Raw genomic sequence first — 23,303 nt, forward strand, 5'->3', positions numbered from 1 at the left:
GACGCAACGTGGAAGAGAAGAGCCCCAACATGCATGAACCCCAGGTCTGGTGTCATAGCAGTCCACTAGGGGGGCGCCGCTGATGGACTCTGATCTCTCCTCCCCCTCTTCTCAATCCTCTCTCTAGTCATGGGATTTACAGGAGGACCAATGCGGTTCCGCTGGACGCTTGGGCAGTCGATCCATTTCCGTGGATTCCGCGATTCTGCTTGTTAAGTTGGCGGAGCCGTCACCGACGAAAAAGGAGGTCGAATCCCACCATGGACATTACCCGCGCCGATCGCTATGGGGAAATCCAAACTCTCTGTACGGAGGTGCTGCAAGCAGCGGCATACGGATTTGCGCGGCCTTCGACTGACTTGGTGGGTTTCCACAGAAGGGCGCAGGGCCAAGTTGATGGTTGAACGATTTTCCATTATTACGAGTACCCATACTATACCAAACGAACCATACGTGCTTTGGAAAAAAAAAAAGAACCCCCTCCCCAAAAAAAAAAAGGTTAGAGACTACGTTACAACGGTATAGAGAACCTGTGGGCTACAGAGGCGGAAGTGCCCGAGACCCAGAAATTGTTCGCTTGACATATTGGATGGAATTACTGATAGCGCCCAGTCCTTCGGATCCTTTTTAGCCCGCTATATTTGACGGCTGATATAGTACAATGGAACCCGTTCCTGCGGTACGGGCGTGAACCTCAGTTTCCAGTATCAGGAACCACTCCGGCAGTGTAATCAACCTTGGATCCTTGGGTCGGCAGTGGCTTGATTTACGGTGGCCACAGTGAAGAATAAACGAGGGTATGTCAGCACCACATTTTCATTGGCCCAACCGGGGGTGCCGCTAAAGAGAAACAGAAAGAAAAAAAAGGTCAACTGGTCCCATGAGGCATCCTTGATGACGCATGGCGACCAGGAAAAGCCCTTCCGTGGGCTTCCCCTTGCTTGAGGGCGCTTCCCTGCGCTTCGATGCAGGGTTCTCGTGCTGCTGAGGGTAATGGGATCTCTTAGAAGTGGGACTGGATCAGAATGTGACCGATCGAAAGATTGAACACGCCACTGGAGAATTTTCGAACCTAGCAAAAGTACGGGCAGATTGGAACTACTTTTAGCCCCCCCACCCCATAGTTAATTAATTAGCCTACAAGCTTACAGTACTCTGGATTCCAGGGTTCCATCGTGGATATACTAACCGTAGACCTCGTGAACCGGTCCTTCAGCCCGTGCTGTCAAGAGCCAGTGGCCATCGTTCCTGGACTCCCCGCAGATGCAAAAGGGGCGCTCAGGCCTGTGAGCGTGTGCGTCCTTCGCTACCTTCCCACTCCAAGCTGCTCTGCTTTTCCTCATGCTTTGCCCAAGGTTTCCAGGTTCCCAGGTTCCCCGAATAATGGGGCAACTGAGACACAAAACACTGCTTATTCTGCGCTTGAGACAATCCACGTAACCCGCCCCCGTCATTTGGCAGTCGCCATCATGTATACACGCATCACCTCTCACATCGATCCATCATCCGTAAGAAAGCACGAAGCCTATAGTCCTTCCTGGATATAGTTGCCGGTGGCTTGAACCCTTTCCCCTCCCTCTTCCCCTCCTACAAAGAGGCTTCGGGCAATCTTCCTTGCCGATCCACAAGCTCTTCCACGCTCATTCGTTTGGATCGCCCACACTCCGGTAAGAACGTGTTTCATCTTCAATTACGGAAGAGTGGGGGAGAAAGGGAGCAGCGTATCGAAGCGTCCCCTCTCAGCACGCTAAGATGGCCTTCCTCCCCCACCTCACCGCGGACGGGGCGCGTTCTTTGGGTTGAAGGGGGGGGGACGGGTGAGTTAGGAAAAGAGCGCTAATGAATTTTATCCGCTTGTGACTGGCTCCGCGCCCCTGTTGCCGCGGTGTATTTTCTACCTGGCCGTGGCCAATCACCGACTCGCGAGAGTAGGAAAGTAGGAATCTGGAGTAGTTTCTTTTTGCTTTTTTCTTTTTTCTTTTCTTTTCTTTTTTTTTTTTTGCTTCTTTCTCGGCCGGCCGTTGTACCTGTTACCGGAAACCGTCAACATACGAAAAGACCCGAGCTTCGCGCGGATGATGTCCGCATCCCCGTGACACTTGACCGGCTGTTGCCCGATAGCCTCACCAGAGCACTCTTGAATCAAGGCAGCTTCAAAACTAGTACTTGCTAGGTCCCAATAAGTTTCCTGGGACAGAGGACAGATTTCCATTCGTCTGCCTTCGCTTTCAGTACTTGACTTAGCGGGGGGGGGGCTATATCGAGTGGATCATGATACGTATGCTGTACCCGGAACGATTTTATGGATCTTCAACCAGGCTGTCGCCGGGCTAGTGCTTATATAGTTAGCGGCACTCATACTTTGTACCAAACCAATGCCCGGTGGAGAGGCAGCTCCGCCACTCGATGTAATTTAGTATGCTGCCTGACAAAGATCCCGCTTAGCGGAGTCCGTCCCGAGTGTATCAGCTTGCCACGATTGGCTTGCCACATTGGAGCCGAGTTATGCCACTCATCGCAGGAAAGTGTGTCGGTTACACAACACCCAAAGCACCGTGTATCCGGAAGTGGATGCCAATCCGGTATTGACGGTGGTCGATAGAGTTCAAGCTCAAGATTCTTTAGCACAATAAATATGACGTGTTTGACTCATTCCCTGAACTTGCTATGCCAAGGCGCTGGACAAGTAGGAACTCCCCCAAAAATTCTAATTGATACCCGACGTGCGGTACTTTCTTCGCGTCTGCAGCGGCTTTCAATAGTACGTTGGGTTATAGGTGCGGCAACAGCCCGGGACTCCGCTTCCATGTCAACAAGCCGGCCCTCACAGGGGTGACGACGCTACGAAAGCTAGTATTGGATCGGCCGAAGGTCGGGCGTACTATTAGCTCGCGCTAGGCAGACCAGGCACGTTGTCGTGCTGAAAAGTTGGGTTTTTTTTTAGCCATGTCATGGAATGTTCCATGCTAAGCCTTTGAACTCTATTGTGGCGACTGTGAGACGAATAGCCGATGTGCTAAGGTGCCGTGGGCTGTGGGGGGGGGGGAGTGATTTTGGCTATCACGCAAGGGGATGCTATCCGATAATGCGAATTCTCAATTTGGCCGCTGTTAGGTCCGGTGTTTACACCACTGTATAGCATATCTGGTAGCACGGACCCAGAGCCTCGAAAGTCAATGTAAGCTTCTGTGTGCTACTCTAGTATCCTCCCAACAGGCAAAACCTAATGTCTGGCATTATGAGACATGACTCGGGTGATTTAGGTTTGATACGCCAATTGTACGTAGTCTCGTGACAGTTTACCAGCTACGTCTTGGAGAACAACCTCCAGAAAACACCACCCCAACATCATAGGATGAAGACCCATGGCTCCAATAAGTGTCTTTGGATGTCTTGTACAAAGCCTTTTAGTCCAAATACCAAATAACAATACCAAACGCATAACGCCATGCCGTAGTTTTGGAAGAAAACAAGTACTCCGTCAGGATATGGCACCCAGTGTCTGCCACTGCAATAAAGCCCGCAGCACTGAAACACCACCAGACTGTGTTTCCACCGTCCGGCCGCGACCGCGGTCATTGAAGTCCCTCGGCACTCCCTGAGAGACCCGAACATCACCTTCATCCTCATCATTCCGATAATCAATCGATCCCTCGGCTAAGACGCTACTATTGACAATCCCCTCCTCTACAGTGTACCCAAAGGGCAGTCCCCACCACGAACCAAATTTCCCTTCATCATCCCTTGTCATGAGCGCCGCTCGCGCATTGTGCTCGATCCAAGGCCCATACGCCTTGCACCGCTCCAGATGGCGACTATAAACACGAGCCCAGTCCTTATCATCCACAGCGGGCCGCTGCGTCTGACCCCCCAAGAATCGCTCCTCCTGCGGCCGCAACGGCCGACAGAACTCAGCCAGATGATGAAAGAAAATGCCCTTGAACGTCTGCCCGTCTTGCGAACAGCTACCGTGCGAATCGCATGCTTCCTCAAGCACGCCTGCACGGCCGAGCCCAGCCCACCGCTTCGAAGTCTGGGGCCAGCCCGTGGCCCGCAGCACCGCATGCACGAGCTCATGGCCATCGCGTAGATAGTCCTGCGAGCCTGTCGCGAGCCAGAGACCGCGCAGCCCGCTGAGGACAACACCCTGGTTGTACGTATACACCATGTGATTCAGATCATCGCACTTCCCGGTGCCGGGGTCTGTCTTGCCGCGCCAGCCACTGATATGGAAGCCGTCGCCGTACAGGCCTGCGGTGCCCTGCGTCATATTCGAGTGCTTGAGCCAAGCGTAGGCCTCGACGGCAGCATTTAGATACTTAGGGTCGTGCGAGGGGGGTCGGCAGTGCGTTCGCTTCCGCCATGAAGGGCGCATCGATGGGGTCACCGGGAAAGTACAGGTACATGGCGATGCTGGCGGAGATGTATAGCTCATTGGTGATGGCATTTTTGTAGGGTATCAGCGAGGGGTTCCAGACCATTCCGCCACCGCACAGGGTGCGGTCCCAGCCCACGGCGGCGAGATCCCAGAAGATGCGCGCCCGGTGGGCGGCAGCGTCACGGAATTGAGTTCCATACCACGCGTCAGAGGCGGATTGGTTGGGGTAGTGGAGGTCTGTATGCAGCTCCTGGAACTTGATGCTCTCGAGCCATTCGAGGACGACCCAGAGCATATCATCGTAGGCCTGTGTGCGGATGCTGAAGGTATTTTCGCCAAAGTAGTAGCTTGTACTGTGGCTGAAGAAGCGGTTGACGGTGTTCTCGTGCGCGGCAAATCGTAGGTCGTGGGGCTGGGGGTCCGGGCCGAGTCGGCGATGTTGAGCGCGTGCGACGAGAAAGAGGAGAGGGACGCTGTTAGGTGTGTTCCTGCGACTGCGGCCGTCCAATCGATGCAGGTCGGCCATTTTGCCAGCCACAGTGAGAAATATTTGTCTTGCATGACCGTCAATGCGTCCAGGAGGTCCTGCAAGGTCTGGGCAGGGCTCGACTGTGCGGAGTTAGACTCGGGCTCATTGAGATTGAGGTCTTCCGAGTCTTCCACAGGGCTGCTAAAAGGGAGTGCAAATCTTAGCTCTGCAGGCAAGACATCACTCAGGAGTTTCTGGACGTCTTGGATCGGGGTTGCCTGTGCCTTGATTGCAATGGAGATAAGGAACAATAGCGTTGCCGTCAAATATAAGGACCATGATAGGCCAGACGAGGCCCTCAAAGTTGGCCGTACCATTCTATATAATCGTAAAGACCCTATCTCAGGCCCTCTTTCTAGAAATCGATCAAGTGTGAAGAATCAGCTGTCAAGAGCGACTCGGGCTACAGCCACCGGTGCGGGGAAACGGAGACCCTTTGGCCCCAACGCGGGCTCCCCCCATTGCATTTCTGGGGGGCTTAGTCACTCCTTGGACCCACTGCACTGGGTTTAAGTGCTGGCCACGGATTAGAAGGGACACCTATTGGATCCTGCTTGGATTCAGATTAAGCTACATTGCATGAACATTGCTAGCCTTGCTTGATGGGCACAGGACGTTGTTGCATTAGCGGACGCCACATACTCATATGAAGGGAGTTACGCGAGAGCTATCTTGGACGCACCAGCAGATGGAAGTTTAGACAATGGAAATATTACCGCGAAAGAAGCTGTCTTCATTTTTGCAGGTTATATGACATTGAGTTTGTACTTCGGTCTACGACCTGCCTTGGTCGTCATTCGGCTCTACGTGGGCACTCCGGAATCCTGGTCAACCTGAGGGGTTTGACAAAGAATCCCTGCAAGCTGCGACCCCCACACTAGTTCGAGACATCCCAAGACAAGCTTCATGTGCAAAACGGCTGCTATGGCATATCCTCAGTTGAGGAAGGTTTCTTTCAATTCTGAGCTCATGTCAGCGAGTGCGAATTCACCTAAGAATCAGGATCTCATACCCTTAGAAGCATTTTATTATGGCGCCGGCCCGAAGCTCTCTATTGTCATGCCCGTTTAATGAAGCAGCCAGGAGAGAGAGAGAGAGAGTAGGCCGGCGTGAACAGAAACGGAGGATGGCTGTCCATCATCCATCCAAAGGGTCGTATCGGTATATCATTGAAAAGTCAACGCTGAGAAGTGGGTGACAAAGAAAGCAACAGAATCATGATGAGGAGGGGACTAGATAGGCTATCTGTCCTGTTTCGTATGATCTGCAACAGCGAGCCATCAGTCTCGATCAGCTTGCGGGCTGCGACTGCGGTTGGGGCTGCGGCTACGCGTTCGGCCACCTCCGCGGCCACCCTTTGACCCCTTGCCTTTGGCGGATGGAGGCGGCCGGACGAAAGCGAAGTCAACGTGGATGGTCTGGTCGAGGAGCTTGGTGCCGTTCAGGTTCTTGATAGCCTCTGAGGCCTCGGGGAGGGTTGAGTATTCGATCAATGCGTATCCCTATCGTATGGAGGTCAAACAGAACGTCTCGGCGAGAATGAAAGCAATTGAAGTCTTAGAAGCTCTGGAGAGCTTGGGACCGTAGTCGTAGCATGAAGAGTAACTCCAATACTGCCAGTGCAAGGGATTGCACGACGTACCTTGACATAACCAGTGCGCCGGTCCAGGTTCAGGTTGAAGTTCTTGATATCGCCGTAATCAGCGAAGAGATCGATGATGTCCTCCTCTGCAGCTTCCTCGTGGACGTTGGTAACTATCACAATCCACCCCTCGATACTGCGCACAGCAACAGCGCCGGACTGAGTAAGAGGTTCGGCACCGGTGCTCTTCTCTTCAGGCGCATCGTTTTGCGCAATTGGAGGGTCGACTTCCATTTCAGAAGACATGGTGATGGATCAGGTATGGATTTGCGATCGGGCCCCGGGGTATTGTGCGGATGGGCGAGATTGGGTCGGAGACGTGAGTTGCTGCAGATCGGGAAAAGCTCTGGAGGCCTTCCCGTTTGGGCCTAGCGCCCCCGCCTTTTGCGCGAACTATGAAATGCGGTACTTGAACGACAAACGGCAAACTGCGAGACTCGGGGAGGGCAGGGCTCCTTGTCGAAGTTGAAGTGGAATTTATGGTGACATCGGAGGATCCAAGATTCGGGGCTTCCTCCAAATGTCTTTCTATGCCTTTAGACTAGTTTCTGCCCAAGTGGAAATGATCTTGGGCTCAGGAACACCTATGATGAAGTTGTCTGGAGGCTCAGGGTCGGCGCTCTTGAAGCTACGAGAGAGATCTTTCCAAATAACAGCCACTTAGAACAAACTATCTTCTTCTAATCTTAGGCTCTTGGACTGGAGGAAGTCAAAACTTGAAGAGTGAGCGCTTATATACCAAAGCGGGTAGACAACAAACGTTGAGTCAAGTGGGAGGGTATCAACGACCCTGGAGGTTTTCTACCCACCTGGCCTAGCGAGGGAAGAGCTTTATTTCCATTTATTTTTTTTCTTAATTTCCAACCGTTTGTCTCTACTACTTTCCCGTGTATCCTCCACGTCCATCCTATCCATCTGGAACGCATTCAGTTTTAACAAACGATCCTCGAGAACAATCTTCTCCCTCGTCATGTCTGACGCCAGGTTAGTATACCAGATACATCATGGCGCAATTCAGATTGACATGGGCAACAAAAAGGGATGACCCTCGCCATGGGCCTCTAGGTGTGACCATGGTAATCCAAAACTCCGTTACGCAGGAGTTCGAACGCCTGGACGGCACCGAGAACTCCAGCATCGAAGTGCTTTTCAACATCGTCAATGGAACTATGTTTGTCAACCAGGTGGTTCCTCACGATCCCTACTATGGCCCGCGCGCTAGACACGAGGTGTACATGTACCTCCACCAAATCAACAGCGAGCTTGTCGACCTCGAGGGCCTATCAGACGGCTCTCTCCTCCTGACCATGAAAGTCCGAGTGCCACCCGGGACCACCCCAATCGATAACGAGACGACAACCCTGACCCAACGCATAAGAAGCTGGCTCCGCATCCGAATTCGTGAGAACGGCTTCGTCAATGGACAGCACTGCATTGCTTTGCTGGACAGTATTCACAAGCTTTTTGCTAGGGATACTGTTTTTCGGCTCCATTTCCCCGCGAGCCGCATCGAAGGCTGGAAGACCGTTGCCCTGATTCTGCTCACGTACCGCGTGGTCAATCCTTCGATTTGGCAGCGCCTCACAACCAGCGCGGCGCTCGGCGGGACCGAGGGTTTCAGCTTGGCCAGTTTGAAGGCCACGCTAAAGGAGTCGGGAATTGACGTGGAGATGAACATTGAGCATACCAACGGCCATAATTACGATGACGACAGTGAGACAACGCAGTGGGACGACCCTAGAGGCGATTTTACTGATTCTACCTTCGTGGAACATGTGGAATATGCGAACCTTGAGGGTGGAGAAGAGGAGGAAGAAGAAGAGGAAGAGGAGGAAGAGGAAGAAGAGGAAGAGGAGGCACCGTTTGGCTTCTTTCGGACTGGCGTTGGATATCTATGATTTCGGGGCAGCGTAGGCTCGATAAATGTACGACTATCTATGGGTGATCTATGTTGCGGCTTTGCAGCAGCTATGTGGACATGCTACAATAGGCATGTCGGAATTCTTCCGCATGTACGCCACGGACGTATCTTAGGGAGGTGGCAAAGCTACAATATCGCGAATCTAGTGGAAACATAGCATGTTTATCTGCAATTGATATCTATTTTTCTCAAATGAGTGGAGATGTATTCCTCATTGAGTGGTAAATTGGATTTCGCTCGCCGTGTCGGCCAGTCTTGATTTGTGGCAAAAAACAAGGAAGGAAGAAAAAAGAAACAAAGTGGCCAAGTGATCGTTAAAAGTACAAATTTATGTTGGAACTGAACGGGACATGTTGATTAGAAAAAAGAAAAAAGACAACCGAATGATGCGCCACCCAAATGATCTGGCTTAGCGCCGACGGTTCTGCTGCATGCTCAGGATCTGGACCATACGAATGAAAATGTTAAGGAAGTCGAGTTCAAGGCTGATGGTCTCGTTGACAACATCACGCTGGATAATACCGCGCTCGGCTAAGCGAGCATGGTGGAGAACCTTCTGCACGTCGTAAAGAGTGAAGCCTCCGAAGACGGCAAGACCACCGTACAACCAGATTCGCTCAGACCACATCAAAGTGCGGGCAGCAGTCACGGGGAGAACCAATGGAGCAAGACCGGAGAGAGCGACAACAGCGACACCAGCCAAGAGAGGACCACCGAGGTAGAGGTACTTCTCCTGCTTGGCAGTAGCGCCAACGAAAGCAATAGAGCCCATCATACCAACGGTGTAGATACCGGCGCGAGCAAGCAGAGCGGGGTTGTAGAACATCAGAGGAGCGAGGAGCGCAGCCTGAGTGATGTTGAACAGAGACCAGAATCCGTACTTCACAACGTAGCTGTATTGCTGTTAGTATTCCGACGCTATTACAGTATATTGGAGGGGGAGGGGGGTCGACTTACTTATCGGGTGAAGTAGCACGAGTAGCATACATGGAACCAAAGCTGCCGACAAGGCCGACACCCATGACGACCCATGGGTTCATAGACATGAGGCGAAAAGTCCATCCGCTAGTGTGCAGAGTGCGGGCAGCAATAGCAATCATACCGAGACCAAGACCAGTGTGCATGAAAGTTTCGTTTAGGAAGCTTCGTTCGTAGGCAGGCATGCCACCGTCCTCACGGGTCTCCCGGTTAAAGAGGAAGTTGGTGACCAAGACAGTACCGCCAACGATGGCAGCACCGTATGCGAGCTTCTGTCCAGTGCTGCCACTCTGGGCATCGAAGGTCTGCTGCATGTATGTACGGCGGAAGGCATTCTGGAATCCCTGGCGTGACTTGGCAAATATCGAGGTAGACGCTCCCACCTGCTTAGGCAATGGAGCTGACCTGATGGGAGAGGTGGAGATGAAGCGAGCTGTGTTTGACGAGAATTTGGGGATCTGATGGAGCGCCGACGTTACGGCGAACGGCCGCCGGATGAAGAAAGCCATGGCGATGGTTGCGAAAATTGATGACCTGAGGAATTGGAGGGGAATCCGAGGTTATATCGGGAGCAGCGGGCAGTGATATCAGCTTGATTATATCAGGATCCGGAGGCCGGCTGTTCTTAAATCCGAAGCTTCCAGAACCACTAAGTCACGTGATACAATGCGAGGCTCGGATTTTGTGTAGATGGAATAATTCCCGAGGCCTCACTACGTCATTGCAGGTTTTGATCGAAGCTCGATTCCATTCACTATGGCGCTGGAAACCGTAGCTCTCCCGCATTTGCCTGCTTCCCTTCCTGTGCATGTGGCGTTGTATCGCAATGTGGAGAATTCAGTCTTTTTGCGGCAGCAACTGCTTGCGGGAAACGCTGACTTCGAATATGCCTTAATCGATGCTAGCATGGTGCGTGCTACGTGAGCTCTTGAAAACCCTCGGAACAAGAGCTTATGCGAATCCCAGATCTTGTCAAGGCAGCATGCCATCACGGCCATCTTTCGAGCCGTCAATGACTACTTGAATAATCGGCTCAAGTCCCGCAATGTGCATTCGGAGATTGTGTTCGCCTTCAACCCCACCAACAACGTGAGTCACAACACCTGCATTATTTCGTGTACAAGAAGCTGAACGTATTTTTAGATTGCGGACTCTTTCCGCAAATTTGGCATTTCCGACGCAACGAAAGATTTACTAATCGTAAAAGTCTCTACTTCTCCGGAGATAAGCCATGACTCCATCGCTGCACACTTGAAAGATTCTGTCCAAGGGACACTAGTCGCCTTCGACAGTGAGACTCTCTCTCAAATCTCCGATGTCTCGAAGATCAAGAAACAATATAAGCTTGGAGCTCTACCTTCGCCAGGCGCCCAGGCCAATGGTGCGCAGGACGATAGCATCAAGCGGCAACTGGAGCTTTCACTACTCGGTGCTATCGCCTTGAGAGGTTCTTGATTCAATATTAGACATTTAGTCAATTTTCGACACTGAATCCAGGTGAGGCTGATGCCACTTAGCGCTGAGCCGAGCCTGGAAATTTGCCCTTGTCTTGCATCTCTGCTCGAATGCAGCAAGTCGAGAGACATTTTATGCACATGGTTCTCGTGAACCTTCTGACATTTAAAGGGTCTCATAACTCAAACGTGTCAGCACCTAGGAACAAGGTCTAGCTTGTTGCCAAGAGGCAGATGCTTCAAATCTTTCTTAGGGACATGGTCGCCTGCTTGAGCCAAGGGTTGTCCCATTAGTAACGAATTGGGATCTTTAGGAAATATGAACATTGAAGCTAACATTCCTAGAACGATACAAATCTGACTGCATTTTAGAGTAGTAAAGTCCTAATACTGCGCAAGCTCGTGTTGGTGCAGGATGATGCTGTGCATTGTGTAACAGAAAGACTACGAGTATTAGCCGTACTAGTAAATAGTAGAAGAGACCGGGCGGCCACGATATTATGACTTACGAGTGCTTAATCCAAGTACTGAAGCAAATTTGACCTCATTTGACGATACGATCCCCGACGAAATTGGCAACAGTTTCGTAAAATGTCGAAATCGTGATGAAAGCTGCGTGCCATGGCGTTGCCGGCTCAACTTTGTTATCGTCCCAAAGCGGTAATACTCCAACTTTCCAACTTCAAAGGTTTGCGGGACGCGCATTCGGTTGCCGACAATCTTCTCCACTCTCTACTTGGGGCCTTTTCGTCGCGTTCTACACAAGGAACAGGCTGTCGTACCTTGCGCAAAACGGATCTCTCAAATGGCTCACAAAGAGTGATTCTCTCGCGCTCCCACGTCGTCACCCGCTAATCAACCTCATTCCCCTCCGACTCAACCCAGGTAGTTCGGCACCATGGCGACTGCTGAGGTGATTGTCCTTTCTTCCTCTCCAATCACCCCAGCCAGATCTTCCTTCCAAACCTCACTCGACTCGGAGAAGCAACCTAAGGCACCGCCACGAGATCCAGCGCCACCACCGTTGCCGACCGCCGCCGAGCTATTCCGACCTGCCACGACGTCCCGATTCTTCGCAGACTCGTACACTACCGAGAGGGATAACAAGGGTAAGGGTACCAAAAAGACGGCCAGTCAATCGAAATCCGATGGAAAGAAAGCGCCTGGCAAATCGCGGCAGAAGGCCGAGAAATCTACGAAGCCGGAAGCGCTTGAGGTCTTAGAGCCGGAGACGATCGATTCAAGAGATAACGCGGCGAAGAAAAAGACGACGCAGAAGTCTCGTGCTCGGAAAACGCCAAAGAGCAAGGAAGCAGGGAATATGAAATTGAACGGCAAGGTTACGAAGGCGAGCAGCAATGGCGAGACGAAGAATCCGAAACAAGCAGCGGAAAATTCTGTATCGACGTCGCAACAGACTTCAAACTTGGATGTGCCAGCACAACTTCATCCGCAAGAGAAAAACGAGGATTTACAATTGGACGAAGCGATAAGAAGACGACGAGACTGGACGCCCCCAACGGAAACCGCCCCTCAAGATGGCGTCGTGGAAAATTCCGAGAATGCTCCCCGTGGAGGAGCAGGAGGACTAGGGAAATTACTCTCTGAGTATCATTACTCTGGTGTGACACCTCATCCTCGTGAGATTCTTCAAAATCTAGAAGGCGGGCCTACGAAGCGAAGAAAGATAGAGGTGTGTAATAGAACATTTGAGTAGTGATATTGCCTGTTACTGACTCTGAGCCACACAGCTGGTCGACTCTGCGATTCAGGCAATGCATTTCGAAAGATCTATATCGAAGGAGGTATCTGCTGCGCAGTCAGAAGATTCATCGTCCTCTGGCGCTCCGACCAAGAAGAAACCGAAAGCTCCAAAGAAGCCGACAACTGTGACGGCTCGAATGACCGCGCAATATACTTCAAAAGGTGCCGTGGACGATGCATTGATCAAGGAATTATTACCTGAAATCACAAAGGCCAAGTCTAGCCGGTCGAAAACCAAGTCATTGGATAAAGACCCGGTATTCAATGTGGTCTCCCCAGAACTAGCTGCAAAAACCTTGGATGCACAAGATCTCATCTTTGGTACGTGCTCGCAGCTGGAGAGGGAGGACTCACCACAGGCTTTGCGAGAGATGCAAGAGGCCATCCGTGCCTCTGAGAGCATTTCCACTGCATTCTCAGTAGACGCGGGGAAAACTACAGACCGCGAAAAATCCTCAGCTCGTTTAGGATCCCGTCTTGCGGGCACCAAAAACCTATGGGGTGTTGGAGCTCGAGGCGCTGATGGATCTTTAGTCCAAGCCGAGAAGGTGGACACTGTGGACCTGAGGAGCCGTACACAGGCATCTAAAAGAGTCAGAATGATAGACCCATTCCAAGATGATGAATGGCTGGAGCCTGATCACAAACCATCAACGTCTGCTTTAAGAGACAATGAAGCATTGGACGATACCAAGCCCAATACAACCACGGAACGCAAGCTATCTTCCGATTCGGCCCCAATGTTGCCGATAAAGAGCAAGACAGTCCATATAACCAGCGAACCGCTAGCTTCGAAACGACCCGCCATGCCACAATATACTGGATTCACCGATGCCGAACTTTCCAAGCAGGTCTCTGCATACGGATTCAAGTCTGTGAGAGGCCGGAAGAAGATGATTGAATTGCTCCAGAAGTGCTGGGAGTCGAAACACGGTAAAGCAGAAAAGTTCGTGGAGATTCATGTCTTACCCGAATCGAGCATAGCAGCCACCACAGTTCCTGAACCAAGTATACCTGGCGTGATACCGAATGCCAAGGGAAAAGGGAAACTAAAGGCAAACGAATCAATCTCGGCATTAATGAGCCCATCTCGAAAGATTGGTAGGACGCATAATCCCTCTACCTCTTCTTTCAACGAAGTCGAAGAAATTCAGGATTCAGAAGAAGAAATCACTCCGTCCCCCAGCCGTGTTCAGAAACATTATACCGAGATGCGGATAGATTCAAAGTCTGTCCCTGAGCTGTCTTTCGAAGTCTCGGCGAGCGCGCCGCCAAAAAGCCCGTGTCGCCGGAAAACGATAGCTTCCAAAGGTTCGCACGCAGCAAAGTCAAAACCAAGCTCGTCACAACGGAGTAGCACGCCCGATATAGGCGCTCAGATGACCAAAGCTATACGCGCCCAACCCCTTCCATCTATTGGTAACCATCGGAGTCATCCTACTTGGTACCAGAAAATCCTGATGTATGATCCCATCATATTAGAAGACTTTGCGACGTGGCTCAATGTTGAGGGCTTCGCACTAATAGGCGAAGACCGCGAGGTTGGTCCCTTGGATGTGAGGCAGTGGTGTGAAAGCAAGGGGATATGTTGCTGCTGGAAACAGGGAAGCTGGTGATTACCCCTGTTGTATATAAACAACCGAGCCAAGCGAGCTTGGAAGTCCTAGTAGCTAGGCTCTCAGTAGACAATCGACCCTGCCTCTGATGATTAGTAGACCATTGCTGCTATAACACGATTGGCTGATCAAAGTAAGCTCGATACAGGCTATATCCATTGATTGCTGTATCATGGCCTAGAGACAAACCTCGGGAAGGTTTAGGGACTATAAGGACCACAGCGGTATCATCGATTTTTAACCACTCGCCCTACTGCCAGGGCCAGGCTCTAAATACAACGTCCAGAATAATTATTGATCTTCGTTCCACCTCCCAGTCGATCTCGCTCACACCGCACTTCTTCTATCAGTCCAAACCGACATTCTTGCTCGCTTCCCCACCGCGAAACAAGAGGCCTACCTTTCCGACGTTCGGTCATTGCCAGCGACAACGGAAACGCTTTCATCAGCCTACACAGCAAGCTCGATAGCTGAGTGCAAGCACCGGAGACGGGGGGGGTTTTCTCAGCTTCGGGACATCGCAAAAGATCTCCAGACACTGGAATATTCCATTTCAGGGAAGCTGCCCACTCGCGCAACTGGATCTGGTCTCGTAGAGAAATATACCGGATTCAGTAGCCCAAGGTGATTCTTCTTCCGAAATTTCAGACTAGTGTTTCCGGATCGTCCGACATCCTTGGCTGACTCTGGCCTCGTAGTATCTAACATGTTGTTCTCTGCGACTTGACTACTATGGGAGCTATCTTGGGAGGTACGAGAAAAGGCGCGGATCTCGATTCCCATACCATAATTTCACGCCAGGTAGTCATGGAGACTGACAATGCTGTGAATGACTTGCTTCTTGATCGAGTCCTTGAGAAGTTCGTGGACCTGGTACACTTTGAGAATGTCGAGACGTTATCCTAGTCTAGTCTCATTGTATAGCATTGCTCGAGCTTTGTCGTATGCGTAGTGACACGCCCCGGGGAAGGGAGATGGATATAGTGAAGCCAAAAGACCACAAGGTTATGATCCTGCATGCTATAATAGAGTCCAGATGATGGGTCCCATCGGACGAAGTTTACATGTCACTGCCCATAATACAAAAGTTTTACAGCAAAAACTACCACGGAACTTCAATTTGATTCCTGGAGCCGCAGGCCTTTTTGCCCGGGTCAGTAATAAACACACCAGCAACAAGACGATGTGACGCCTTGCCGCCAAAACGCCCTCCCAAACCGAAAGACTCCCCCGAAATGAACCCCCCCCCCCCCAAAGAACGCCCGCGCTAAGAACCCCAACACGAATCCTAACAGAGCGACAAGGCGAGCGTAGACATCGTATCGGCAGTCGTAGCTCGGCCAGGTCCACTCACGCGCGGAAGCTAGATGCCAGAGTCTATTTGTAGAAAGTAACTGTTAGTTGTAAGTGCAACATAGGGAAATCAGGACAGGCAGTCCAAGAGCAAGGTTGAAATCGCATCGGCTGGCCTAGCTGGCGAGAGGCAGAGGATAACTGACAATTCTCATCGGGCAGGTCGAAGAAACTCTCATGCTGGAGGAGCTCTTCGCGCAGCATGCTGTTCTCCTGGGCGAGGTGCATGTTCTGCTCCTGGAAATGCACGTTTTGCTGGTGGAGCTGCATATTCTCCTCGACCAGCTGGGAGATGATCATGTTTTTCTCGGCCATGACCTTCTGGCTCTCCTCGACCTGCTTCTGCATAAGGCCTGCGGCGCCTCGTGTGAAGGTCTCGGCCGTCACCCGGTCAGTGACCTGACACGGGAGACGGCTTGCAGAGCAGCTAGTGCAGCCAGTGGGGGCGCGGTCACACTTGAGCTTTCTCATCTAGAAAAGACAACCATGAACCTTGGGATCTCGGAGGGCGATGAGGGGAAGGAGGACATACGCGGCAACGATCGCAGGCTTGGCCAGTGCGATTCTTATCCTGCATGACCTGGTTGCGGACCATAACCGAGTAGTCAGGCTCAGGGTCCTTGCAGCTGCGGCGCTTCTTCTTTTCGGGCTTCTCGTTGGCGTCGGAGGCTTGCTCAGGCTCAGGTTCGAGGGGGTGTTTGGCGGATGGGGTGGCTTGCTCCTTCGGGATACCCTGGTCCTGGTCCTGGTCGTTCTGGTCCATTTCATTGGACGGTGTCTTGTTTTCCGAGGAGTCCTCCATTTTGAAGTTGCTTGATCAGAAAGTAATAGATGTAGATAGCAATAATGGAAGCAGGACGGTGAAGTCCGTTGATACGTTTGACGAGCAGAGATAAAGATGATAAAAAAACCTTCGTTCTCTTGGAAAGGGACGGAAGTTAGATGGAGAGAGATGGAAGAAAGAGAAAGGAAAATGCCATAAAGTAGTCTCTGGGGAAATTTAACAGACCTGCAAACAAGCTTGCCTTAGTTGGGAGACTTGGGATCGAGAGGAAGACGGAGTATTGAGCTGGGAAAGTCCAGGGCACTTCAGAGGAAACATTCAAAGTATGCATTTGTAGATATAGAAAGCAAAAAAAGTCCAAAAAAGGCAAAAACAAAACCATTGTCCTCGGACAAAGCCACTTGAACAGAAGTTGGATGCGCTACTTACGCATCCACACCGATACTGGCATCGAGAAGCTTGTCAAAACCAAGGCAAGGAGGGTATTCAATGCCTGTATAGCAACTGACCTAGTAACAGGATGATATACATCATCTTTTTTCCCTTTTCGTGATCGAAAAACCATGCCTTAAGCGGAATCAGCCTCTGCCAGCATGACTGGTACTTCATCCTCCTTATAGAGCTCGTCCAAATATCTTTCTCCTTTGTCTTCCAACCCAGTCCTGACAGCCTTGTCGCTTGGCATTCTGAACTGCAACTGGGGGCAAGCCGCAAGAGTGGCCCCGCTGCATCGTCATAGTCTGCCTCAGTCCAGATCTTTGGCAGAGGATCCTAGATCTTCCCCCGGCCATACAGAACCTGACCAACATGCACAGCAAGTTGCGCAAACCAGACCTCAGCCCTATTCTCCGCAAAGCCAAACGGTTCGTCCAGAAGCTTCGTTGTCGAAGACTCTCTAGGACTTTGAATGTTGTCACATAGACATGTCCGATATCTCTGACATGTACAAAACTCCACACATTCATATCACCCCAGTCCGGCTTAAGCGTCCACGCTTCAGAGAAAACTTGGTCAACATGTGCAATGTTATAGAGCACTCCTTACGAACAGGATGGATAGTATATCCAAGCCGGAGGGGGAGGAGGAGGACTGCAATCTTGGCTTTGTCGCCCAGCTCCTAGGCTGCTCGGACAATGGGCGTGTCGATGCATGGATGTGATAGGGATAGCATTGATGTTAGCTAGTGCATCGTCACTATACACCTTCTATCCTTTGACCACCTCGTGCGGTTCGTCATCGAGTGCGCCAGTTGTGCTTGTGCGGAGGTACGTTGCTGGCCGGCCACTCTCAGCGCGACGTCCGCCACCTTCTCATCATAAGAGGCCGTGTTGATTAGGTTACCATGGCTGGCGTGCTGAGAGTTCAGGAGCTCAAGGTGCCCCCAGAGTGCCTGGAATCCCCTGCGCGTCTCGTTCCTCGAATGTGGCTGCGTGCTCGGGGCGGCGGACTGGAGAACAGTCACAAAGCTTCTCGTAGCGAGGAGCTCGTCGAGAATATTCTGGCAAGTGTATTCCCAAGATGGACGACTCTTGGGTGCGCTGCCGTTTGGGGTGGTTGAGCACACCTAATGAGGTGAATTTAGTTCACTTGAAATTTATGGTAATGTTCACTTTAAGTTGAGAGGTCAGGTCTGCGGCTTACACAGCTACTTCTTACTGGAGCATCAATGGAGCGTTAGTTACCCCCGCAAAATCTCCATTAATCGGCTGCACAACTACGCAGAAAATTACGAATCCCGAGGATTTCTGAATTATAATACACTTGTGAGCCATTTGAGCTCCTTCCACTACTGGAACTGCGGGGAAGCACTTCAGCATGACGGTCCGGCTGGACGTGTCTGGAGACTACAGGGCTGAGATGACAATGTATCAAAACTCGGGGCAGTTGTCGAGCAGTCACCGGCTTTATATATACTCACATGAATATCATATCAGCTTGCACCTTTGCGGTTTCAAACTTGGTTCTAACTGCACGGTTGCTAGGTACTTCACCCGGACAGGCAAACAAGCCTTGCAAGAGAGTGTAAGAATTTTGTCAAAAAGAAACTCTGTCGAGATAGTAGGTAGTAACCAGGTGGTAAAGTACATTGATTTGCAGCCCTTAAGGAGAAGTGAGAAAGTGGCCACAGACAGGAACATTATGATCGTAAAGGGTAAGGGGGAAAGGCAACTAAAAGATCCAACGAGACCAAAAATTCACCACGCGGACAAAATGCGCTCAGTCTTGGAACTCCAACCATGCTCCACTGACCTCAAAATCAAAAGGAGAAGAGTCACCATTTCAATAACGAATTCCAGAGCCAATCTATCATGGGCCGAAAAAAGGGTGGGGGGAAATATACCAAGAACGAAAACCAGGAGGCGAGGTGAAAACCGACCATGAAAACCTGAACTCCCAGATCATTAAGGACGTCAATGGCAGCATATAGCTACCAAGAAATGAAGGGAAGAAAAAAGGGGACAAGAGAACGGATGGGTTCACAGGTTGGGGGTGCCCAACGGGGCGTTTATATGTAAGAGAAGGTGCTATCGAGCTTTGGTGCCGTCTTGAGCGACCGTTTGGAAGTTAATTCGTGGCTGATGTCGGGTTGCTCCCCCATCTTCGAGCCATGGAAGAAGGTTTTTGCATTGGCTGACATCGAAGGAAGTGAGTCGATGGCAGCCTTCAGCCACAGCCTCCACACCAACGCCGGTTACTCGAACACAGCCTCGTACAGAGAGATGCTCAAGGGATAGCAGATGAAGACCGATGCTCCGAAGGGATGGGTCGGAGATAGCAGAGCCACAAAAGGCCATGTTCAGGGATTTCAAGTGCGAGCATTGGAGGGCGAGAACCTCAGTCGCAGTATCGGAAAGAGCACAACAGAATGACTAGTTAGAAGAGTGTGTGTTAGTATTTAAGTAAATTTGAACAAGACAACCAACCGAAATCACTCACCAGGTCAAGCTCTTCCAACTGTTTAGCAGCAGTGGTCAAATGCACGATGGCATTGTCGGTAAGATATGTGCAATCGGCCAAGCAGAGCTTCCGCAGGCTTGTAAATCGAGCATTTCCCCAGTATTGAAATCCTTGATCCGTGATGGTCGTGCAGCGGGTTAAATCCATTTCTTCGATCCGACTCGCTGCATGCGACGCAATATGGTGCATTGATCGATCGGTGACGTGCTTGCAGTATGAAAGCGTGAGCTTCTTCAGTTTCGGACAGCCGTAGACGATACGGTCTGCGGTTTGGAACGTCGGCTTAATGGTGGCGCTTTTGCCTTCGGTCGGTTTTTGATTCCCAGCAACGACCCAGCCCAAGATGCGAGCCATGAGGGTATCCCCGACCTTTCGGCAGTTACTCAGGTCAACGTCTTCCAAATCAGTGGCTTTGCTTGACATTTCAAGGATCGCCGAAGCCGTTACGTCCCAGACACTCTTCATCTTCCACGACCGGGCATTCGGTGCGCATGTGTTCGCCAAGGCGTTGAACCCCTCGTCAGTGATATGAAAGCAATTATTGATGTTCACTTCACGAGCCCTGTCTCCGACGAACGGACAGATGACCTTCACCAGGACGTCATCTGTGATTTTTCGATTGTATATGCTCAAGTCTAGATCTCGAACCACGTCGGTAGACTTTGTCAGCATCTCAGACCAATGGGACGAAACTCCACGAAGGCGAAGGGCGTTGTGTAATTCCAAGAACCGAAAAATGTTCAGCCAAACATTGTCCGGGAAGATCCCATGGTTGGCGTCGCCAGTACTGCGGGAGACGGAAGGAGGCTTAGTGAGCCCGACGGTTTCCGGGAGGGCGAGGGCGGATGAGCTTGCGGATCGTGATTCTGTAGAAGTTGGTGACTGTCTCTGTTGCTCCCCATGAAGCTCTTCTGGGGTGACAGGCGCTACCGAGCTGCGGCGACTTCGAAGGCGCACTTTGTCTAGTCCAAGACTGAGATACGGGTCAGGGTCTGATGGTTTCACCGCACTATCTTGGTCCTCAATAGGAGAAGACTGGAGTGGTCCATCCAGTTCAGTTTCGGTCAATGTGAGCAGAGGCATCGATTTCCTTCGAGAAGCGGTGATCTTCACTCCATCATTGAGATCCAAGTCACCCATTGGGGACTGTTCATCCGTCGCATCTGTCATGACGATGTCTCCGTCAGAGGCTGCCTGCAGCCTCTCTTGAGCGGTACGTTCGACTTGTTCGCGGATGTCCTTTGGGCACATTTCCCAAAATTTCGAAAGTACGTCTCCAGTGAACATGAGGCACTCGACCGACGTCACGGTTCGGACGGTAGCGGTCCTTCGTGGTGCGAGTGAGAGACTGACCACTTCTCCAAAGTACTGCCCCTGCTTCAGTCTAGCTTTGACTTCGACCCCAGCAGCATCCACTCCGTTCATCCTCGCTTGATGTGCAGAATTCGTGTCTTTCTTTTCGGCAACGACTACTTCCACTTCGCCCCGAACGATAAAATAGAGCTCGCGGCCTTGAGTATCCTGCCTGATGATGTCGGTGAATGGGGGATAAGAGCTTGGCTGCGCGTTCAGTCCCAAGAAATGGAGAATTTCGGCCGGCAACCCGGAGAAAAGAGGAAGTTCTTTCAACAACAGACGGACGTTGACCACTCCGTTGGCAAGGGCACTGGCTGGATCTCGGCGGCCAGGGCTTGGCGATTTGCGCTTTTTATATACGGACTTTATACTGAAGTCTTCATCCTCGGTAACAACAAGATCTTTGGAATAACTTTCCCTTAATCTTTTAGAGCCTCTGCGCACCGGGCTTGGCTTGGGAGAGGTGTCCATCTCCGCCACCGGCGCGGAAGTTTCTTTCTTCTTCTTTTCCAAAATCATCAATCTTTCTTGAGCTTCATCGCGGATGGCGCGTTCCACTGATGGGAAACGCGGCAATATATTGCGAAAATCCTCTTTGGTGAGTACAACTAACATGCATCGGCTACGAGCGACAATAGTTGCAGTACGCGGGCGATCCATCAGAACACCGATTTCGCCGAAGAAAGCCCCCGGCTGAAGCTCGGCGTATATGCTCTCGCCATCGCGTGAGGTTACTGCGACGGCCCCTCGCACGAGCCAGTAGATCGCTCTCGCATCGTCGCCTTCGGTCAGGATGTAGTCGTTCGGGGCATGGAGCTGCGGGCGCAGGTGCTGCCCGACTTCGAAAAGAAATGACTCGGGGGTAGCTTGGAACAAAGGAAAGGAGCGCAGGCGATCAAGAAGTTCGAGGGGCAGGGCTTTGATATTGGAGGAGGCAAGAGGTGAGGGGCGCGCGGGCCTGTTGGGGTTCAGGACCGAATCGAAGGAATGGATAAGAGAGACGGTGTCGGACATGGGCGTGATCGCCTTTGTCGGACCGCTAGCTCTGCCATGGCGACGCATGATGGATCAGAGGAGAATAGAAGGTCGGCCACACATCCAAATAGCTTTAGCAGAACGATGACGTCGACAAAAGCAGCAGAGATGTCGAGGTCGCCGAGCGCATTCTCTCCACACCCAATGGAGCTACGCAATGGTAGCAGGCATCCGAGGATCCGAGGATTATATGATCCTAGGGGGTAGGTGTAAAAGGATGATCGAAGGGCTCACGGGGGCTTAGGTCTCTTGAGAGAAAGCAAAGGTGGGGGGGAGGAAGAGGGTACTTCCGACAACTCTGCGACGTCAAAGCGGTTGAGCTCCACCGATCATCTGGAAGCCTTCGAACCTTGTATGGAACCCTTCGGAGATCCACTTTCCACCTCAGTATAGTACAGCGTTCCCTTCTATTATTGCCTTTTGGCTACTTTGTGCACCCAGTTCCTGCTCAGCTGTACCGGTGGGGGCGGTTCATTCAAAGCGGTCAATTACCATCGGATCGTCGCGTGCTTCGGTGCCTGCAGAGACGATCCTTTAATGCCCCAGCAGTTCATCCGGCATTAAAGGAATTGGGGTGTCTCAGACTGGACATATCAAATTCAAGAAGAGCAACCCAGTGCATGATATAGAAGGACTTAGCTATGGAGCTTGCTTTCGCTTGGACTCGTACTGAACCATCACCATAGTAGCCTCGGAGAAAAAAATCGTCCCAATCCAGCGGGGTTATTTACTCTTTGCTTTTTCTCCGAAGGCAATATAGTATCTATACTTTGGTGAACTGCAGGATAAACTCACAAAGGATACTTTCTGATATAAAACCGTCGGCTTTGATTACTCGCCCCTTGTACGCAAATTACTGGGGGTGGTTACTTGTCACGTGCATGGTTCGAGAGTATGAAATAGAATAATAGGGGTATCCTGAAATAGGAAACCACACAGAATTTAGGAGAGCGACATGTTCAGTGCCAGAGCAAGGCCAGTCCCGTACAATATGTTCGAGGAGCGGAGTCGTAACGGTGCCTGGATTGGAGATATAAGACTAGAGAGAGGAGAAAGAAGGAAGAGGTACAGAAAGAGAAACAAGAAGTGCAAACCATCGCATATTTCTTTTCTTTTTTCTACCTCTCCTTCAGTCTCAGTTTCCCTTACCTCAAAACCCTAAAGCCACTAGCTTGAGTTACAGTCTCAGCTCTACACAAGACACATCCGGATCGCTACTCCCACCAAGACTCAACCATCGCTTACACCCCACTACCTACCTCATATCTTGTGAAGGAGTATTCCTGGGCTAATATCCCAACAGCTAAGCCAAAAGACAAAATACAACGAAGAAATCTCGATTTACCCTCGGTAGGACCACTATGTCATTTTATAGATTGTTAAGTCAATATCAACATCCACCACTATGCCTTGGTAGGCCTGGCATATCAAGGGTGATGCCCCAGCCATCTTCGCCCAGAATATTCTCCTAAAAGCACTTTTTCGGCGTTCATTATTCTCATCCCGCTCTATGATAGTCTTCCCCAAGGCTATCT

At 51.2% G+C, this 23,303-nt stretch overlaps 10 protein-coding genes across 10 annotated transcripts; 3 read left to right on the forward strand and 7 right to left on the reverse strand.

Moving 5' to 3' along the window:
• Positions 1 to 3,481: 3,481 nt before the first annotated feature.
• N7468_005158 (putative glycosyl hydrolase) lies at positions 3,482 to 4,270 on the reverse strand (the record flags this gene model as incomplete). Its single annotated transcript, XM_058474455.1, has 1 exon — positions 3,482 to 4,270. The coding sequence occupies one exon, from the start codon at positions 4,268 to 4,270 to the stop codon at positions 3,482 to 3,484; it is 789 nt and encodes a 262-aa protein (XP_058330195.1).
• A 49-nt stretch (positions 4,271 to 4,319) lies between these two features.
• N7468_005159 (uncharacterized protein) lies at positions 4,320 to 5,224 on the reverse strand (the record flags this gene model as incomplete). The annotated part of the gene is made up of 2 exons (XM_058474456.1): positions 4,320 to 4,685; positions 4,733 to 5,224. 2 exons carry the CDS (start codon positions 5,222 to 5,224, stop codon positions 4,320 to 4,322), a joined length of 858 nt encoding a protein of 285 aa, XP_058330196.1.
• A 963-nt stretch (positions 5,225 to 6,187) lies between these two features.
• N7468_005160 (RBM8 family RNA-binding protein) lies at positions 6,188 to 6,795 on the reverse strand (the record flags this gene model as incomplete). Its single annotated transcript, XM_058474457.1, has 2 exons — positions 6,188 to 6,409; positions 6,550 to 6,795. 2 exons carry the CDS (start codon positions 6,793 to 6,795, stop codon positions 6,188 to 6,190), a joined length of 468 nt encoding a protein of 155 aa, XP_058330197.1.
• A 1,037-nt stretch (positions 6,796 to 7,832) lies between these two features.
• N7468_005161 (uncharacterized protein) lies at positions 7,833 to 8,324 on the reverse strand (the record flags this gene model as incomplete). Its single annotated transcript, XM_058474458.1, has 2 exons — positions 7,833 to 8,170; positions 8,237 to 8,324. 2 exons carry the CDS (start codon positions 8,322 to 8,324, stop codon positions 7,833 to 7,835), a joined length of 426 nt encoding a protein of 141 aa, XP_058330198.1.
• Positions 8,325 to 8,879: 555 nt separating this feature from the next.
• Positions 8,880 to 9,957, reverse strand: N7468_005162 (Bax Inhibitor family protein; the record flags this gene model as incomplete). The annotated part of the gene is made up of 2 exons (XM_058474459.1): positions 8,880 to 9,363; positions 9,428 to 9,957. 2 exons carry the CDS (start codon positions 9,955 to 9,957, stop codon positions 8,880 to 8,882), a joined length of 1,014 nt encoding a protein of 337 aa, XP_058330199.1.
• A 247-nt stretch (positions 9,958 to 10,204) lies between these two features.
• Positions 10,205 to 10,903, forward strand: N7468_005163 (EKC/KEOPS complex subunit CGI121/TPRKB; the record flags this gene model as incomplete). The annotated part of the gene is made up of 3 exons (XM_058474460.1): positions 10,205 to 10,357; positions 10,415 to 10,537; positions 10,592 to 10,903. The coding sequence occupies 3 exons, from the start codon at positions 10,205 to 10,207 to the stop codon at positions 10,901 to 10,903; spliced, it is 588 nt and encodes a 195-aa protein (XP_058330200.1).
• Positions 10,904 to 11,800: 897 nt separating this feature from the next.
• Positions 11,801 to 14,282, forward strand: slx4 (the record flags this gene model as incomplete). Its single annotated transcript, XM_058474461.1, has 2 exons — positions 11,801 to 12,595; positions 12,654 to 14,282. The coding sequence occupies 2 exons, from the start codon at positions 11,801 to 11,803 to the stop codon at positions 14,280 to 14,282; spliced, it is 2,424 nt and encodes an 807-aa protein (XP_058330201.1).
• A 1,363-nt stretch (positions 14,283 to 15,645) lies between these two features.
• Positions 15,646 to 16,437, reverse strand: N7468_005165 (putative C6 finger domain protein; the record flags this gene model as incomplete). The annotated part of the gene is made up of 3 exons (XM_058474462.1): positions 15,646 to 15,659; positions 15,782 to 16,106; positions 16,168 to 16,437. The coding sequence occupies 3 exons, from the start codon at positions 16,435 to 16,437 to the stop codon at positions 15,646 to 15,648; spliced, it is 609 nt and encodes a 202-aa protein (XP_058330202.1).
• Positions 16,438 to 17,761: 1,324 nt separating this feature from the next.
• Positions 17,762 to 17,977, forward strand: N7468_005166 (uncharacterized protein; the record flags this gene model as incomplete). Its single annotated transcript, XM_058474463.1, has 1 exon — positions 17,762 to 17,977. One exon carries the CDS (start codon positions 17,762 to 17,764, stop codon positions 17,975 to 17,977), a length of 216 nt encoding a protein of 71 aa, XP_058330203.1.
• Positions 17,978 to 18,944: 967 nt separating this feature from the next.
• Positions 18,945 to 21,795, reverse strand: N7468_005167 (uncharacterized protein; the record flags this gene model as incomplete). Its single annotated transcript, XM_058474464.1, has 2 exons — positions 18,945 to 19,289; positions 19,357 to 21,795. 2 exons carry the CDS (start codon positions 21,793 to 21,795, stop codon positions 18,945 to 18,947), a joined length of 2,784 nt encoding a protein of 927 aa, XP_058330204.1.
• Between the last annotated feature and the right edge of the window lie 1,508 nt (positions 21,796 to 23,303).

This window comes from Penicillium chermesinum, assembly GCF_028974085.1.
Source record: "Penicillium chermesinum strain IBT 19713 chromosome Unknown utg000004l:1.0-3345178.0:1.0-3348027.0, whole genome shotgun sequence".
Lineage (NCBI taxonomy): Eukaryota > Fungi > Ascomycota > Eurotiomycetes > Eurotiales > Aspergillaceae > Penicillium > Penicillium chermesinum.